The sequence below is a fragment of the Mchenga conophoros genome, linkage group LG18 (assembly GCF_057382185.1).
Source record: "Mchenga conophoros isolate Kocher_MC1m ecotype Shallow Benthic linkage group LG18, M_conophoros_male_GT1.1, whole genome shotgun sequence".
NCBI classification, from domain to species: domain Eukaryota; kingdom Metazoa; phylum Chordata; class Actinopteri; order Cichliformes; family Cichlidae; genus Mchenga; species Mchenga conophoros.
In genome coordinates this window covers 4,424,044-4,443,168 of record NC_140543.1, presented here as the reverse complement: position 1 = coordinate 4,443,168, position 19,125 = coordinate 4,424,044, and the positions used below count along the sequence as shown (strand labels likewise).

Sequence of the window (19,125 nt, the reverse complement as noted above, 5' to 3'; positions counted from 1 at the left end):
TTTGCAGTGCTGTAGTGTGATGCCCTGCAGTGGTACATTTGTTCTCTGTGTTGATCACCTGTACCTGTTTCTAACCGGTGTGGTTACATTGAAGGTGATATCGGTGTCATACTACATACTGTACTGTACATACTGTAAGGTATACTTTCTGTACAATGCAAAGTGCTGCATTAATGTAACTAGAACAAAGTTTTGGGATCTCTTCAGTGTCACACATGAGACAAGTTTTATTACAATAGTGTCATGGTCCTGAGTTTGTGGACTCAGTGGTTTTGTTTTGATTGTTATTATCTTTTGTTTCAGTTTAATTCTGTTTAAGATTTTCTAGTTCTGAGGTTTTAGTTTCCTTTGTAGTGTGTTAGTATTGTGTCACTGTGTTCATGTCATTTCCTGTTTTATTTTGACAGTGCCATGTCCTACGTTAGTGTGTCTAAAAAAAGACACAACCCCAAAAAAAAGAACCCAAAATGAAACTCAGCACCTCCTCTCTATCCATGTTCCCTCCCCTTCCGATCTGCACTTTGACCGAAATATAGTGATTTGTAAGAGCTGACAGGCCCCATTAACTGTAGAAACTAGAGATGGACCGATCCGATATTACGTATCGGTATCGGTCCGATACTGACCTAAATTACTGGATCGGATATCGGAGAAAAATAAAAAATGTAATCCGATCCATTAAATATCACGAAAGCACCTCACAAAACTTGCAACACGCCGTAACTCACCTCAAAACGTTAGCACGTTGGAGCAGTATGCATCACGTGATAGAGCAGCTGTGGCATGCGGGACCTGTTGGTGGTCTGGATAGCATGTGGAGCTTCGCTAGCAACCCGGCATTTCATCTCCGACAAAGTTATCCCGAGAGAAGTAAAGCAAGTGTGTAAGTCCATCTCTGAATGTTTGTAAAGCATTCCTGCGTTAAGCTTAACAAACGATATATGGAGCGACTGCCTCTTCTTGCTGCTACTTCAATCATGAAACTGCTTAACGATCAGCTGATCGGCTTTTCTGTCGCCAGTCGTGTCTCTAGTTTGCTTTTGGCCCACTTTGCACCAGAAAGAGGAAACCAGCGGCTGAACAACAGCAGCACGTTTAAGCTTGATAAGCTGTTGTTAGAATTTATTTAATATTACTTTCTACTCGAGGAGCTGACGCTGGTAACTGTGCAGGGGCGGATCTAGCAAAGTTTAGCCAGGGGGGCCGATAGGGCATTAACAGGGAAAAGGGGGCACAAAGACATACTTTTCTTTCTTATTCTCATTTAAAATGCTTTTAATAAATAATTATCTGACACCCAAAGTTTTAATTTGATGTAAAATGAATAGAAGTCAATTACTGTATATAGTGACTATTAAGTCTAATATATATACCCTAGTAAGCTATAGTACTTTTTCCTTTGGGAAGGTACCATCTGTGCAGTCTGCAATTTTGTTGAAGAAAGATGTTGAATCTATTTAATATTTCTTGAAAAATAATTGATTTCTGTGCATTTTTTTTCACACTGCATCAAATTAAGGTTGATTACGTCGATTAAGCATCATGAGGTGGCGCGTGAGGGGTGGTTCCCTATTTTTTATTTATTTATTTTTGTTGCTGGGAGTTGGAACCCTATTAGTTAGGTTGCTTAATATTTACGCTAAGTACTCTTTAAAATACCAGAATAGGGAGGATGGTGTAGGTTTAAGTTTATTAGATTGATCAGTATTGCTGAACTATGAAATATTTTTTTTTTGCATACAGGTATAACAGAATAGCTTTAGTGTAGTTGTTGTTTTACACTTGAGTATGAACTTATACAAAATGCAGCAAGATATTTAAAAAACAGTTTTGTTGATTAAAAAACACTATATCGGATTCATATCGGTATCGGCAGATATTCAAATTTATGATATCGGTATCGGACATAAAAAAGTGGTATCGTGCCATCTCTAGTAGAAACACAAGATTTTTAGATCAGAGTTCAGAATAGTTTCAGTTATAAGGAAGTGAAACTCACACAGTCACTGACACTCAGAGAAGAAATGGCGACGAAAGGAGTTCAGCTGGACCGAGAAACTTTTTCTTGTTCAATCTGTTTGGATCTACTGAAGGATCCGGTGACTATTCCCTGTGGACACAGCTACTGCATGAACTGTATTAAAATCCATTGGAATACAGAGAATACAAAGCAAATCTACAGCTGCCCTCAGTGCAGACAGACTTTCACACCGAGGCCTGTCCTGGTGAAAAACACCATGTTAGCAGTTTTAGTGGAGGAGCTGAAGAAGACTGGACTCCAAGCTGCTCCTGCTGATCACTGCTATGCTGGACCTGAAGATGTGGCCTGTGATGTCTGCACTGGAAGAAAAATGAAAGCCTTTAATTCATGTTTAGTGTGTCTGGCATCTTACTGTGAGAACCACCTTCAGCCTCATTATGATTCACCTACATTCAGGAAACACAAGCTGGTGGAGCCCTCCAAGAAGCTCCAGGAGAACATCTGCTCTCGTCATGATGAGGTGATGAAGATGTTCTGTCGTACTGATCAGCAGAGTATCTGTCATCAGTGTTTAATCGATGACCATAAAGGCCACGACACAGTCTCAGCTGCAGCAGAAAGGACTGAGAGGCAGAGAGAGCTGGAGGTGAGTCGACAAAACATCCAGCAGAGAATCCAGGACAGAGAGAAAGATGTGAAGCTGCTTCAACAGGAGGTGGAGGCCATCAATCAGTCTGCTGATCAAACAGTGGAGCACAGTGAGAAGATCTTCACTGAGCTGATCCATCTCATCCAGAAAAGAAGCTCTGATGTGAAGCAGCAGATCAGATCCCAGCAGGAAACTGAAGTGAGTCGAGTCAAAGAGCTTCAGGAGAAGCTGGAGCAGGAGATCACTGAGCTGAAGAGGAAAGATGCTGAGCTGAAGCAGCTCTCACACACAGAGGATCACATCCAGTTTCTACACAACTACCCCTCACTGTCAGCACTCAGTGAGTCTACAGACTCATCCAGCATCAATATCCGTCCTCTGAGCTACTTTGAGGATGTGACAGCAGCTGTGTCAGAGGTCAGAGATAAACTACAGGACATTCTGAGAGAGGAACGGACAAACATCTCACTGACAGTCACTGAAGTGGATGTTTTACTGTCACAACCAGAGCCAAAGACCAGAGCTGGATTCTTAAAATATTCATGTGAAATCACACTGGATCCAAACACAGCACACAAACATATGTTATTATCAGAGGGGAACAGAAGAGCAATAGCAATGATTCAACAACAGTCTAATTCTAATCATCCAGACAGATTCACTGAATGGTTTCAGGTCCTGAGTAGAGAGAGTCTGACTGGACGTTGTTACTGGGAGGTGGAGAGGAAAGGGATAGGAGTTTATTTAGCAGTTGTGTACAAAAATATCAAAAGATCAGGAAATGAATGTGCATTTGGACGTAATGACAAATCTTGGGCATTAGACTGTGATACAAAGAGTTATACATTTTGGTACAACAATTATAAAACTCCTGTCCCAGGTCTTCCATCCTCCAGAGTAGGAGTGTACCTGGATCACAGAGCAGGTATTTTGTCCTTCTACAGCGTCTCTGAAACCATGACTCTCCTCCACAGAGTCCAGACCACATTCACTCAGCCGCTCTATGCTGGACTTTGGCTTTACTCTGATTACGGAAACAAAGCTGAGTTCATTAACCTTAAATAGACTAAAGTATTTCATTTTGGTGTGTATTTCTTTTTTCTCCATCATTGTTGTGACATCTCTGCACTGCACAGAGCTCAGCTGTCAGTCAAACATTATAGGTGGTACCTTAACGTCTTCTTGTTATTCTCTTGATGTTTTTCAGGGCCATTTTTTTTAGGTCGAGCTCTTTCCTGTTTCCTGGAGGCTATCACTACCCATGATGATTTTTTATTTACAAGCCAATATTCTATCCTTCTACAGCCTCCCTGAAACCATGGCTCTCCTTCAGATTCCAGACCACATTCACTCAGCCACTCTATGGACCGATTATACAGAACTGTAACAGCTGCAGAGCTCTGTGAACTCGGATAGACGGGGGAGATAGATGGATAGGTCTATCTACGTTACTTTCTCTGCTCCATTTTTCTTTCTCTCTCTCTTGCTGTCACTGTTTCCCATTACTGTTGTGCCAAGTGGAGATGCACCTGCAGTTTCATTGAAGGGCAATGTCTTTCTCTAAAATGAACTGACAGCCCGGATAGTCTGCATGACTTTAACACAGAATATCTGGGCTGTCAGTCAATTTTATGGTGTTTTGTCCTGCTCTGTGGTGAGGAGTGTGTTTCGGTGACTTACTTTTCAGTTTAGTGACCAACTCCTGGGTTTCTTTGTTTTCCTTCTTTAAAAGGTTTAGTGGCTTATTCATCTCTTTTAGTTATAGTATGAATAGGAAAATTAATAAAACTCTTTAACAATTTTGCACCCCTGTCTCCTTTTTTCAAACCAAACACCGTTTGTGTCTTCCCCCCACTTCCACTGGACCTTTTAGGGGAACGTAAAATCAATAGTGTGTTTTATGTAAATATTACCTATTTTAAAAAAAGAACAGCTGCAGTCTTAATAATGTGTTTGGGTGTAGAGCAGGGAAAGCTTCATGCCCTCAGGTGACTGCATCTAGGAGACCTGACTGCACTTTAATTGTGTAGAGTTCTTCAGTTTGGAGTCCTGAAGTGTTGTGCTCTGCAGTGGTGCAAATTTTTTTTATGTGTTGTCACCTATACACCTGTTTTTTCTGGCAGTGTAGTTACACTGTACTACTGGTTTGTACTGAGAAGTAGACAAAAAAGACAAAACAAACAAACTAACTTATGACACTAATGTATTTTTTAAACAGTCTCCCTGTTTATCAGCTAACTTTTCTCTGTTCATTTGGAATATTTGAATTATTTTAAGGAAGAGAAATACTGCATTCAGCAGATTTGCACAAGAAACTGAGAAGAATGATTTTTTAAAGAGGGTTTTTTTTTTATGTTGCAACAGATGATGTCATATTGTTACTGGTAGGAGTTGCTCAGCACAGCTTACAAAGCATCTTATTTTCATTGATATCGAATGTGAAACTCACACCTTTCTACACAACTGAATTCTGATTGGATTTCGTTTGTATTTGTTTACAAAAGTGTGAATACAAGAAGTGTGTGCATTAGTTTTTATTTGGTTATCGTCTTGTTTTTGCCAGAAAAAAAGGTTGTTGACAAAAATGATGAAAATTACCAGTGAACAAAATTCACACTACTGTCAACATACTTTCTCGTTTCCTGCTCGTCAGATCTGGAGGTTGTAGATGGTGGAACCAACACGTTGTGACATATAAGAGCTGACAGACCCCATTCACAGCAGAAACCCATGTTCTTTTGATCAGAGCTCAGTCTAGTTTTAGTTTCAGGAAGTGAAACTAAGGCTACATTCACATTGCAGGTCATTGCAGGTCTACACAGCAAACGCGCTCTAGTGTGAACCCTTAAAGCGGCCCGCATGCGCAAAAGCAGACGTTACACACAACGCGCTCTGTTTAGACCCAGACCAAACAGTATTGTTTGACTGATGACCTTAATATAAAGACTTGTTTCGGACTTTACGTTTCCCAATTTTGCTTTAAGTTATTTTGTTATTTTGTTATTTAAAAATGATCCTTATTGTTATTTTAGAGAGGAGCGGTGCTTCAAAGGATAGTTGGAAATTTCTGTCAGAATCTGCAGATTATACAGTACAAATAAAATGTTCATGTTTCTCCAACGTTGTCTTCCCAACAGCTTCACTGGATGGCCAGGAAGCGTTCGTGTCTTATCGGGTGCTTCTTCGGAGCTGGTCTGTCTTGTGTCAGTGACGTAAAAGACGGATTTAATGCGACATGACCATTCAAACAGCAGTCGTTTTCTGAAACATCAGATATGTATCGGATTCAGTACCACATAGGAAAGTGACCCAGATCGGATTTGAAAATATTGGATTTGTGCTGTTGACACTGTCATACCATGATCGGATATGGGTCGCATAGGGTCAAAAAAGTCGGATTTGATCCGCTTTCGCCTGCAGTGTGAACGTAGCCTTAGAGTCACTGACATTACTCCTGTTCTGTTGAAAAACTCCATGTTAGTGGAACAGCTAAGGAATGCTGGACTCCAAGATGCTCCTGCTGATCACTGCTGGACCTGAAGATGTTGCCTTTGATTTTTACACAGATAAAAAAAAACTTCAAAAAAGGCTTCAAGTTCTGTTTAGTTTGTCTGGCTTCTTACTGTTAGAATCACCTTCAGCCACAGTGTAATGTTGTTCCATTAAAAACAAAAAGAAAAGAAACACAAGCTGGTGGAGCCCTCCAAGAAGCTCCAGGAGAACATCTGCTCTCGTCATGATGAGGTGATGAAGATGTTCTGCCGTACTGATCAGCAGAGTATCTGTTATCTCTGCTCTGTGGATGAACATAAAGGCCACGACACAGTCTCAGCTGCAGCAGAAAGGACTGAGAGGCAGAGAGAGCTGGAGGTGAGTCGACAAAACATCCAGCAGAGAATCCAGGACAGAGAGAAGTACTGTGACATCTGTTTTTTGTTTTGTTTTTTGTTTTTGTTTGATTTTTTAGATGGAGCTCTTTTCTGTGCCTTTTTTTTTTTTTTTGCCATGGAGCCTATCACTGCTTCTCTTGCTCTAAACTTGGACTAAGCATTAAACTGACCAGGGAGGCTTTAGGAAGTGCAGAAAAGGCGTCACCTGGTGGGTAAACACAGACATGACAACAAAAAAAGTAAACTGCACAGACGTGACAATGGTTGAAAATATGTTTCAGAAAATGCACAGATTTCCTGAAACATGCAATAAGATCTTTTTAATATAACTTATGGTGTACAGAGCTGGTATTTGGCCCCTTCCTGGTTTCTCTCTTATTTATATATCTATTTGTTTTTGCATATTTGTTTGCATATTTGTTGTTCAAATTTACATGTTTCAGATCATTAAACAAATTGTATTAATATGCAAAGATAACTCAAGTAAATCCACAAAGGAATTTTTATAACAATGATTTCATGTATTAAAGGAATAAAGCTATCCAAACCTAAACCAAAGTCTGAATTTAAATTACACTGAGCTGCTTTGGCATGATAAACATAAGCCATAAACAGGCTATTCACCAGACTTAGGCTGGTGCACTGTGATTTCAGTTATGGGTTGGCACTTATTATTGGTCATCATATTGAAAAAATGCACATGTGGAAAGGCAGAATGTGCTAGGCATGCTTTTATGATCGGCTCCACCTATGCTGAGAAAGAAACTTTATGCATAGACTATTCCTTGGATCAATATTTAACTTGGATTATTGTAGAGTCATACATTCAGGTTTCTGCAAAGTACCAGTGAGGGGCTCGTAAGTAACTCGTTGAAATTGTACGAATGGCCTGAAGGGGGCAGCAATAACATTTTGATGCGTTTAATCTGCCGGAAATTAACAAGAAAACAATAAGAACGGAAATGACGCACGCTTACTACTTACCTCTGTGTTCAAGTGAGAGTTTATCGAGGCGAGATTAACTGCTGTTATCGAAGACGTTCTCTCAGGTTGCAAAACAATCGTCCGGTATGAGGAGGAGATCAATCATCACCGCAGACTGCTGGATATCAGCCGGAAACTCGAGATAAAGTTACACATAAATTGGTATGTAAAACTGTGACGATCACAATGAACTAACGCAGGAATACGACTCATGTAGGACACTGATCGGAGCCCAGATTGTAGACAGAAAGAGTAAATCAATGAGCAACTATGACCTGTTTGTATAGAAATAACACAAGTTCCCTTTTAAACGGTAAACTTCTTTTAGCGTTACACACGAGGAAGTGATTTTACTGGAAGGCTTCGTGTATTAAAGTCAAACAGAGACAAAGAAAGCTTCTGCTTTCTGCACAGTACCGTAGGTCTCTCTCAACATCGCCATGTGGCTGTTGTGCAGGTCTTCCCAGCTACCATATACACTTTGGAGAAGCACAAAAAAAATAACATAAAAATAAAACCTAGTGAGCGTCTACATTGCTGTTTACGGCTAAACGCACCTTCACAAATCGTTTGTGTGGTGCCTTTACGTATACACCGTAAAGTCAGAAATTCGGACCATACAAATTTCTTATCCTTAAATATACTTGTTTGTGATATGCGCATGTTATTCCCCTTTTTTCAGTTTACTGTTGTGATTTTAATACTTCAGCCAAGAGTTATTTACATTACTTTTCCATCTCTTTAAATCTTTAAATATATTAACTATTAAAATTTTCAACAAACAAACAAACAAAAAATCTTGTTCAACGCTGCGATTATTTTACATCTTGTTTTACTGCCGCGCTGAAGAGATAAAGCCCCCAGCTCTCTCTTGCTTTTTCTCCTCACTTTTGCATAGATAGATGTAGCCTGTCTTTCAAACTGTAATATGAACAGACCTATTCCCTTTAGAGACAACAATTAAATATAAAATTCTGTTTCTATGTCATATTATTTCAAACCCCCGACCAACAGTAGACCTGAAAATTATGAAGAGCATTGATAAGTGTAAACTTGACTAGTGACGCTTTGCAGTTAAGAGTGAAGGTAAATGGCAGACTAAATATATCTATTTAATGTCAGACACACTGAAGTGAGAGTGCTTGTGACTTGTTAAGGTACCATGCAAAAGTCTCGAGCCACCCCTCATCTCTTCATATTATGAGAAGAAAATTGGAAAACGGTTATTGAAACACATGCAAACATGCATGGAAATCCAGTATGTAAGGCTAAAACAGAGTTTGTACAATTCTATGAGCTTGAAAGGCAACACTTGGTATGACCACCTGTGTTCCTCAACACAGCCTGAAATCTGTTAAAATTAGCTTTCTTCTTGAATGACAGTCCAAAGCTCTCGACTGAGTTTGAGTTAGATGCCTGTTTTATGCTTGATTGGGAAAAAAAATCCTCTGATAATTGTCAGGTACAAGGGCTGGACTGAAAAAAGTGAAAGAGCAGCCAATTTCTAAAGACCTTCTGAAAGGCTGGAGAAGTATTACTCAAGACCTCTGTAAAACATTACCAGAAACTGGCTCCTTGGATGCAAAATATAAAGATTGGCTGAAGACTTTTGCACATCACTGGTATCTGTTTTAAGTTTTCCATCATTATATGTTGGGAAGTTCGGTGAGTTATGTGAGATAGGCTATTTATACATCCTAATTAGATCTGTAGTTCACCAATTGGTAAAAATACTTATTATGAGGAAATTCATGGCCTGATTCAAACCCTACATTAAATATGGACAGTATGAAGGATTACAGTAGTGACTGCACTGCACTGAGCTTTGGATGTGCTGCTGCTCCATGGTGCTGAAGCTCTTTGGCTTCACATCATTATGTGGTACCCTTGTGAGGTCTCTTAATTATTAATTATTACGGTAGTATAGAAACAGAGCTGAAGAAGTCGCTCAAAAGCCAAACACTAAAATGCAATAAAAAGTCCAGAAAAAAGCAGATTGTCCCAAAGCCAGCTAAAATGATAAAATCTCAGTCTAAGAATATAAGAACACTTTGTTGGTAATATGTTTATATAGGAAGTAACAAAGTACAAATACTTTGTTACTGTACTTAAATAGAATTTTTGGCCTTCTGTGCCTTACTTGAGTACTTTTTACTTTTACTTCTTACATTTTCAAAACAGGCTTGTTACTTTTGGTTTAAGGGATATGAGGGAAGCTATTATTTCATGTCACTGCACGCCTTCAAACATCAAACTGATTTAAGCGTGAACAGTAACACATGAGGGGCAATCCTGTTCGTGTATTAATCACCAGGGTATGTTGATAAAAAGGCATTAAAGAGGCACAATGGTGTCTGATAGTCAGGGTTTAAAGTGGGTTGCGTTTTCTTCTTCTTTTCTTATTTTTGGCACAACACCAGAACAACTGCAGGTGTCCATAAGTTGCAAGTGTGATACTTCAGCCTCTAACTAGCCCTGCAGAAGAGTAGTGAGCATAAAGGGAGCAATGTTTTTTAGTGGCAGGTGATTTCAAATGCAGCATTTCTATTGGCTCAACAAACATCAGCTAACACACAAACTGTTTGTGTGGAGTTTGTCTCACAGTGTGTTGCAAGCTAAAGGTCCAGCTGCTGTATTGCACTGGGAATGAAAAGAAAGAGCTAACTTCACTCAGAGATGGAGAAAGATAAGAGAGATAGGACAGGAGAGGATAAAGAGAGCTTAGATTTAAAGGGAAGGACTGCTCATTTAAAGCTTACATTTAAGTCCTTGTGCTTTTTATCAGATATTGGGTTTGTACATGTGACACTGTTTTTTTGTTTTTTTTTTAAATATATATTGTAAAACATGCTGCAAAACAAACATGAGGTAGACTGTTATTTAAAGGCTGCATTAAAATAGATAAACAGGTTAGTTTGCTGTACTGTGATGGATTTAAAGTAAAGATCAGTGTGTTTGACTGGTGTACAGTGGCCGTCCAGTATAAAGACAGCACAAACTGTATACTGTCAGTGTAGAGCAGTTGTGTCGTACTCCAGTCCTTGTGGGCCTGTGTCCTGAAACTTTTCCATGTGTCCCTCCTGCAACACACCTGAATAAACTTAGTAGGTCATTAGCAAAACACTTGACTGCATGCTGCGGTAGCAACCCCTAAACCTACTCAAGTAAACTGAAGTGACGTAAAGTGTTTGGAAAGATGTACTTCTAAAACTACGTGCACCGTGTTCATTCAGTCATGAGCTGCTGTTACATGAATCAAATTGCTGAACTGCCACCTCAGCATGCAGTCAATTTCTATAGAGTGTTGCTAATGACCTACTTATGTTATTCAGGTGTGTTGCAGCAGGGACACATGGAAAAGTTTCAGGACACTGGCGCTTGAGGACTGGAGTTTGACACCATGAAACATCTGGTCGAATTCAGGTGGAATTGGACTTAAGTAGAGAATGTCTATAATTTTGCCAGCCTTCTGCATATCCTCTTTCTCTACATGCATGAATCTTCTCTGTGGTCTACCTTTTTCTTACTGCTTTGCAGCTTCATTCGAAGTACTGCTTCCATTTTCTCCATACACTCCCTTCACTCATTAGTACATATCCATATTTATCCTTAAACATGCTAACCTGCTGCACATCTTTTCCAGCTTGATCTCTGCCTAGCCACTGATGTGTTCCTGTTGACTGACTATCCTCCTTTTTCTTTGCTAACCTCTTCCTTTGAATACTTTCCTGTAGTTCCTCTGTCCATCAACAAGTCTCTTTGTTCTCTTTCCTCTCTCCAAAGGATACATCAATCACCTGGTTGTGAGTTTCCCTCACGACTACAACTGTACCTTCCCATTCATCTGGCAACACGTTCCTACTAGGGCTGGGTATCGTCACTGATTTCTAGAATTGATTCTATTCCGATTCACAAGGTCCTGAATCGATTCAATTCGACTTGAATCGGGGAAATTTTGCCTCAGACAGTCAGAAATATTATAATTCTGATCATTTATCAGTACATATCCATATTTTTATATCTATAAAAAGAAAGCTGACATTTGTGAGACTTTATCAGAGGTGTAAGCATCACAGCAGATGCCTTTGTGTCAAAGTAACTGAGCATTGAACACGGAAAAACATGAAGGCGATTTTCCTGGCCTGGCTTTTTATAGCAGATAACCTTAAAAATGTAGTAGAACAAAAACTGAAGAAACCCATGAATCAACATATAAACATTGCCTGATGCTGATGAAGTGAAGCAGAGTAAAGTTACAGAGGTTTTATTAGAGACACAGCTAAGCGTTTTGCAATTTTGCATAATTCTAAAAAGTTTAAATTTCTTCAGTATTGAACAGCAGAAATGAGGCTTTCTTGTTGGAAGTCAGTTAGATTAACAAAAACAACAACAAAAAAACAGTGCCCGACAGCGCTGTACATAACGGTAGACTGGTGGGTAATAAGCAAGCAAATAATGCAGAAAACAGAGCTGTTTAGATGGGAAACTGTTGTTGAAGTACACTGAGAGAGTGAGCGCTGCAGGAAGTGTGATATTTTTTTTTTTTTATCGTGGTGGAAGCAAAACAGGAAGAGGGAATTAACGATGATGCTTATGTGAAGCGACATGTAAAGCGTAGTTTGGATCTTCTTTTGTGGCTGGTTCAATCAACTTTGTTTGGAGAGAGACAAAACCTGAAGCTTCAGAATCTAGCACAAAACAAGATTTAAGCACAAAGTGCAGCCCCGCTGACACATCAGAATCTGTGAGCTCTCGGCTTTCAGCCCCGACGGCGTGTCCATGCCGTCGGGTGAGAAACTGTTTCCGATGCGTTGGCGAGTCCACGCTCTCATTTACTGCTTTAGCCGTTTGGTGGTTCTCGAAATTTTGTGAGGTTTAACCTGAGACTCTAGCATTTTGGGCAAACTAAATTTATATTTAAAAATCGATTCAGGATTCGATATCACATTATTCAAGCTAGAATCGATTTTAATCGGAAAATCAATAATCAAAACCCACCTCTAGTCCCTACCACCCAGAGCCTGTCTCAACTCCTTCCAGAACTCTGTGGAACATTTTTCCTTCTTCAGCTTCTACCATTTAATCCTTGCTTCTTCCTTCACTTGTTTCCTCTTCTTGATATTTGAAGCCATACCATAGACTGCCATCCGATGCTGCCTAGCTGCATTCTTGAATAACACCACCTTCGGGTGTCTTTGCTTTCAGACCGCACATTCTGCATAAGCTGTAATCCACCTGTGTGCTCCCTTCTCCACTCTTATCTGTCACCCTAAATTCCTCCTCCTTGTTGATCCATGTGTTCACTACAGTTGTTTCCATCCTTTTCATGAAACCCACCATCATCTTTCCTGCACTACTTAACAGGAACACCATACCAACCCAAGACCTCCTTGTCTCCTCTTTTCACTTCACCTACATTAAAATCTGCAGCTAGTAATCATTAAATATAGATTTCTTTTTCTCATGGAAAAGATTTTCTGTCATGTAGTTACTGATGTTTGTTATGTCACAAAAGTGACAACCAAAAAGTGTTTTAAAACATAAGTTTCTTAGAACCTCCCCTAATGTTTTGTACTCTGCTATTAAGGGTGCTAGAACTCAAGAGTGACTCGCACAGGTGCTCTTGAAACATTTGTGCACTTATTCACATATATGAGAGACATGCTCATTGTGTAGAGGCATACTGGAAGATATTTTTTAAAATGTTTGTTTTCTTGTCATCACATCAATAACCTCTTTCTAGTGTCCCTTTCATTAAGACCTCCCACAGCAACATGAAGTGTGAGGAAGAGGAGGGTCTGGATGACCAGCAGATGTGTAACCAGGAGAGTACCTCCAGTATGGACCAGGAGGACTCGGAGCCTCCACAGATTAAAGAGGAACAGGATGAACTCTGGATCAGTCAGGAGGAAGAACAGCTTGTAGTGAAGCAGGAGACTGAAGGCATCATCATCTGGACTGGGGGAGAGCTAGATATTATGTGGAAGCCTGAAATAAAATTACACAGAATAGGTATGTGAAACTTCAAAATACCATTTATGTATTTTTTCCCCTAAACCTTTAACATTGAACATTAAACCTACATTCTCATAAGCCAAAGTGGAAACTGACTTCTTTCGTTCTGGTGAGGATTTCACTTCCCAGGTCCTTGGCCTCTGAACCATACTTGGCAATTTTTAATGCAACTTCAAATGCAGGACGGTTTGGTGAAAAAAAAGAAACTCAAAAACCAAAGGCAGAAAGTAAAACTCTCTCCCATGACGTTCTGCAGGAACTACTCAGATTCAAGCATAATCAAAGATGGACAAGCTGCCCCAAGCTTTTGGGCTCTCAATTTCTAGAGGGTGGTCTTTTAATCGCCCACTTATTAATTTCAACTCATGACTTCACCCATGGCAGACATTAAGCTTCAAAAGATTGAAAACTGTCCAGTTTTCTGTTTATTATTTTTAGCGTGGTCACTCTGACCTGAAAATCTATTAAATATCCCCCCTTGTCAAAGCATTCCCCCTTTGAAGTGCCCTGTGTCCCATCTGAGGAACCTAAGTGCTATCTTTCTTCTACTACATGAAAGAAGACTGCCTGGACAGAAAACAGTCTACTAGTGCAGATACCTAAATACAACATATAGAAGTGCTTGAAACAGCCCATATGTGAGATGAATACATTACTTCTAAATAGGTGAGACATTATATGAGAATTAAAATAAAGTGTCCTTCAGTGCTGTTCTATAATATTCTAGTATGAACGTGTGATAATTTTGAATACTAGATTTACAACCTGAAATACCCAGTTGTGTTTTTTTTTTTTCATATCATTTTTGTCCATGTGTCACATCAGATCTCCCGCAACAATATATGTGTATGGAGGAGGAGGCTATGAATAACCAGCAGGTTGATAACCAAGATAGAAACTCCAGTCTGAACCAGGTCGACCCAGATCCTCCACAAATTAAAGAGGAACCGGAGGAACTCTGCACCAGTCAGGAGGGAGAGCAGCTTGTTCTGAAGCAGGAGGCTGATATCTTTATAGTGACTCCTATTTATAAGGAAAGTGACCACAGTGAATCAGAACCAAACTGTGACCATCTCCTTTCTTACAACTCTCCTGAACCAGAGAGCCAAGATCAGAAAGAAAGTGAGCATGTGCAGACAGGATCAACTAGATATGCAGAGCCGAAGAAGAGAAGACATCACAGTAACAAAACAGATAACTGTCCAGTGACGGAGAGTCAGTGCAAAACTGACATAAGTGAAAAGTCATTAAAATGTGACACCTGTGGAAAAACTTTTCAGTATAAATACAGGCTGACTAAGCATCTAAGAGTTCACACAGGTGAGAAACCTTACTCTTGCAGCACTTGTGGGAAAAGATTCAGTCAGCTCATACATGTGAAAAGCCATATGGCAATTCACACAGGTGAAAAGCCATATTCTTGCAGCTCTTGTGGGAGAAGATTCACAAAGAAATCAACTTTAGATCATCATGAAAGGATTCACACAGGTGAGAAACCCTATTCTTGTAGCACCTGTGGCAAAGGTTTCAGTCAGACGATACACTTGAAAACTCACATGAGAATCCACACAGGTGAGAAGCCCTATTCTTGTGAAACCTGTGGGAAATGTTTCAGTGACTCATCAGCATTCAGAGTTCATGTTAGAATTCACACTGGTGAGAAACCTTATTCTTGCATTGCTTGTGGGAAAAGTTTCCGTCACATGATAAACTTGAAAACTCACATGAGAATTCACACAGGCGAGAAGCCCTATTTTTGTGGGACCTGTGGGAAAGGATTTACTCAGAGAAAACACTTGAAAACTCACATCAGAATCCACACAGGTGAAAAGCCATATTCATGTAGCACCTGTGGAAAAGAATTTAGAGATCAGTCAACATTAAGAAAACATATCAAAACCCACACAGGGGACAAGCCACGTTCTTTTGACACCTGTGAGAAAAGATGCAGTCAGACAAACATAGAAACTCACACAGCTTAAAAGTTTCATCCTTAGAGTCTATCAGAGCCGTTAGACATAGCAGTGTGTTAATGGTAAAACTCACACTAGTGAGAAACCAAATAACTCCAAAACCAGAAGGAAGAGATGAACTTACATTCAGGTCAATGAGCTACATTTTATCTCCTGGACAGTAAAAACACTTTTTGTATTGTTTGTTTGCCTTATACTTATGATGTAGGGGAAACCCAGATTTTTACATTTGTCTGAGCAGATATATATGTACACCTATCAGGCATAGTATTATGACCAGTGAACAACATTATCTCTACATCTTGGCTCTTGTTGGGGGGTAGGATATATTAGGAAGCAAGTAAACATTCTTCTCTCAGAGTTGATGAGCTAAACAGGAAAAATGGTTGAGTGAGTGAGGTTGACTTTGGGTCAGACAACTGGGTCAGAGTATCTTCAAAAATGCAGCTCTTATGGGATGTTCCCGGTCTGCAGTGGTCAGCATGTATCCAACGTGGGCCAAAGAATGAAAAGTGGTGAACCAGTGATGGTCTCATAGACAGCCACGGCTCACTGATCCAAGTGGGATCAAAGGCTGGCCCATGTGGTCCGGTCCAACAAACAACCCCCAAAACAGAGTTAATGCTGGTTTTAATAGAAAGAAAGTTAGAATATACAGGGAGGGCAGAATTATTAGGCAAGTTGTATTTTTGAGGAATAATTTTATTATTGAACAACAACCATGTTCTCAATGAACCCAAAAAACTCATTAATATCAAAGCTGAATGTTTTTGGAAGTAGTTTTTAGTTTGTTTTTAGTTTTAGCTATTTTAGGGGGATATCTGTGTGTGCAGGTGACTATTACTGTGCATAATTATTAGGCAACTTAACAAAAAACAAATATATACCCATTTCAATTATTTATTTTTACCAGTGACACCAATATAACATCTCCACATTCACAAATATACATTTCTGACATTCAAAAACAAAACAAAAACAAATCAGCAACCAATATAGCCACCTTTCTTTGCAAGGACACTCAAAAGCCTGCCATCCATGGATTCTGTCAGTGTTTTGATCTGTTCACCATCAACATTGTGTGCAGCAGCAACCACAGCCTCCCAGACACTGTTCAGAGAGGTGTACTGTTTTCCCTCCTTGTAAATCTCACATTTGATGATGGACCACAGGTTCTCAATGGGGTTCAGATCAGGTGAACAAGGTGGCCATGTCATTAGTTTTTCTTCTTTTATACCCTTTCTTGCAGCCACGCTGTGGAGTACTTGGACGTGTGTGATGGAGCATTGTCCTGCATGAAAATCATGTTTTTCTTGAAGGATGCAGACTTCTTCCTGTACCACTGCTTGAAGAAGGTGTCTTCCAGAAACTGGCAGTAGGACTGGGAGTTGAGCTTGACTCCATCCTCAACCCAAAAAGGCCCCACAAGCTCATCTTTGATGATACCAGCCCAAACCAGTACTCCACCTCCACCTTGCTGGCGTCTGAGTCGGACTGGAGCTCTCTGCCTTTACCAATCCAGCCACGGGCCCATCCATCTGGCCCATCAAGACTCACTCTCATTTCATCAGTCCATAAAACCTTAGAAAAACCAGTCTTGAGATATTTCTTGGCCCAGTCTTGACGTTTCAGCTTGTGTGTCTTGTTCAGTGGTGGTCGTCTTTCAGCCTTTCTTACCTTGGCCGTGTCTCTGAGTATTGCACACCTTGTGCTTTTGGGCACTCCAGTGATGTTGCAGCTCTGAAATATGGCCAAACTGGTGGCATCTTGGCAGCTGCACGCTTGACTTTTCTCAGTTCATGGGCAGTTATTTTGCGCCTTGGTTTTTCCACACACTTCTTGCGACCCTGTTGACTATTTTGAATGAAACGCTTGATTGTTCGATGATCACGCTTCAGAAGCTTTGCAATTTTGAGACTGCTGCATCCCTCTGCAAGATATCTCACTATTTTTGACTTTTCTGAGCCTGTCAAGTCCTTCTTTTGACCCATTTTGCCAAAGGAAAGGAAGTTGCCTAATAATTATGCACACCTGATATAGGGTGTTGCTGTCATTAGACCACACCCCTTCTCATTACAGAGATGCACATCACCTAATATGCTTAATTGATAGTAGGCTTTCGAGCCTATACAGCTATTTGCCTAATAATTCTGCACTCCCTGTACAGTGCATTGCAGTTTGGGCGCTGCATAGTTGTCTTACCCTCACCCCAACTGGTCGTAGTCAATTGTTCCTCCTCCCTGAACCTGGTTCTGCAGCAGATGTCTTCCTGTTAAAAGGGAGTTTTTTTTTCTTCCCACTGTCACAGAGTGCTTACTTATAGGGAGTTGACTGATTGTTGGGGTTTTTGTGTTATACAAATAACATTGAATTACTGCATACCAGTCGGAGTGTCCATGCTTATCCCTGGCCATGTGGACAATGGGTATGTGAAGATCGTATCAACTACCTAGTATTGTTGTAGACCATGAACACCCATTCATGGAAATGGTATTCTCTGATGTGTGTAGTTTCTCAATCATCCAGGCATGTTAGTTTAAGGAGTTTGGAAAGAAAGTAACTGGACCTCTTTACCTTTTGTGAAGAAACCTTAAGAAGCCTGTGGCCTCTCTGTGTGGGGTAATGTGCCCCACCAAAAGCAAAAATGCTTGCAGGGAGCACAACAAGAATTTTGAGGTGTTGACTTGCACTCCGAATTCCCCAGATATAAGTCCAGTCGAGCATCTGTGGGATGTGTCGGACAAACAAGTCCATACCACAGTACACCTTCAGGGGTCTGGAGTCCATCCCTTGAACAGTCAGGGCTGTTTTTGCAGCAAAAGGGTAGCCAACACAATATTAGGCAGATGGTCATAGTTTTATGCTTGGTCAGTTTGTGTACATATGTATATTATAAATTTATATATTGTGTTAGTGCTGGTGAGGTGATAAATATTAATTGTAGATCCAGATTCTTCAGTTTTTTCACTTGACAGCGTTGTTACAGAAAAAATATTTTTCTGTGGGTACTTGGCTTTTTTTATAGCCAAGATTTTATTATTTTATTGTCTAATAAAGAGTCTTTAATCTCTTTAAAGAAAATTAAAAGCTTGACAGTTACAAGACCAAAAACAATGTGCCTTTATGGATTTGAGGTCACCTTATGTTGTAATACTTTTCATAAAAAATAAGCTTCCATATGGACCTCTTCTGTTGATTTATTTATCCTGATTTATTTAGTTCTGTTCCTTATTGTTGTGGGTTCTTTATTCTTAAAATTTAAATAAAAATTTCTGTAAAACGTGACAATTTTTTTCTGAAGTGTCATTTCTAAAATATGAAGCTTTGGTTGCGCCTGTCATTATTTTATATGTATTTTGAAACTGAGTTTTTGATTATTTGAGGAAACATGCTTCTGTGTGTATTACCGTTCCTGAGCTGCTCTGGCTGCAGAGCGTTGCTGCTTCATTGAAGATATTTGTGTAGAGTAGCTGCAGATTGACAGTTCATACAGCATAAAAATACACTGCTCAGATATTAAAAGAACACTTTTTAATCAGAGTATAGCATCAAATCAGTTAAACCTCTGGGATATTTATCTGGTTAGTTAAGTAGTAGAAGGGGTTGCTAATTAGTTTCAGCTGCTTTGGTGTT

General features: G+C 39.8%; 2 protein-coding genes across 5 annotated transcripts; both read left to right on the top strand.

The window, feature by feature from the left end:
* The first annotated feature begins 1,940 nt into the window (after nucleotides 1–1,940).
* On the top strand, nucleotides 1,941–4,551 carry LOC146552950 (tripartite motif-containing protein 16-like). Its single transcript, XM_085255448.1, has one exon. The coding sequence runs from the start codon at nucleotides 2,025–2,027 to the stop codon at nucleotides 3,693–3,695; it is 1,671 nt and encodes a 556-aa protein (XP_085111574.1). The 5' UTR covers nucleotides 1,941–2,024; the 3' UTR covers nucleotides 3,696–4,551.
* A 2,936-nt stretch (nucleotides 4,552–7,487) lies between these two features.
* Nucleotides 7,488–18,780, top strand: LOC146552949 (uncharacterized). 4 transcript variants are annotated; one of them, XM_085255495.1, is made up of 4 exons: nucleotides 7,488–7,666; nucleotides 10,837–10,927; nucleotides 13,248–13,516; nucleotides 14,345–18,780. In XM_085255495.1, exons 2-4 carry the CDS (start codon nucleotides 10,905–10,907, stop codon nucleotides 15,499–15,501), a joined length of 1,449 nt encoding a protein of 482 aa, XP_085111621.1. In that variant the 5' UTR covers nucleotides 7,488–7,666; nucleotides 10,837–10,904; the 3' UTR covers nucleotides 15,502–18,780. The 4 variants fall into 4 exon arrangements, with proteins under 4 accessions (XP_085111621.1, XP_085111622.1, XP_085111623.1 ...); XM_085255496.1 differs by lacking the exon at nucleotides 10,837–10,927 and having other exon boundaries at nucleotides 13,264–13,516; XM_085255497.1 differs by lacking the exon at nucleotides 10,837–10,927.
* The last annotated feature ends 345 nt before the right edge of the window (nucleotides 18,781–19,125 follow it).

Bases quoted from the DNA above. Each gene is read 5' to 3' on its own strand.
- LOC146552949 (XM_085255495.1), top strand. From the start codon at position 10,905: ATGAAACATCTGGTCGAATTCAG. The intron at 10,928-13,247 runs GTGGAATTGGAC...ACCTCTTTCTAG, and splicing joins AAACATCTGGTCGAATTCAG to TGTCCCTTTCATTAAGACCT. The intron at 13,517-14,344 runs GTATGTGAAACT...GTGTCACATCAG, and splicing joins AATAAAATTACACAGAATAG to ATCTCCCGCAACAATATATG.
- LOC146552950 (XM_085255448.1), top strand. From the start codon at position 2,025: ATGGCGACGAAAGGAGTTCAGCTGGACCGAGAAACTTTTTCTTGTTCA.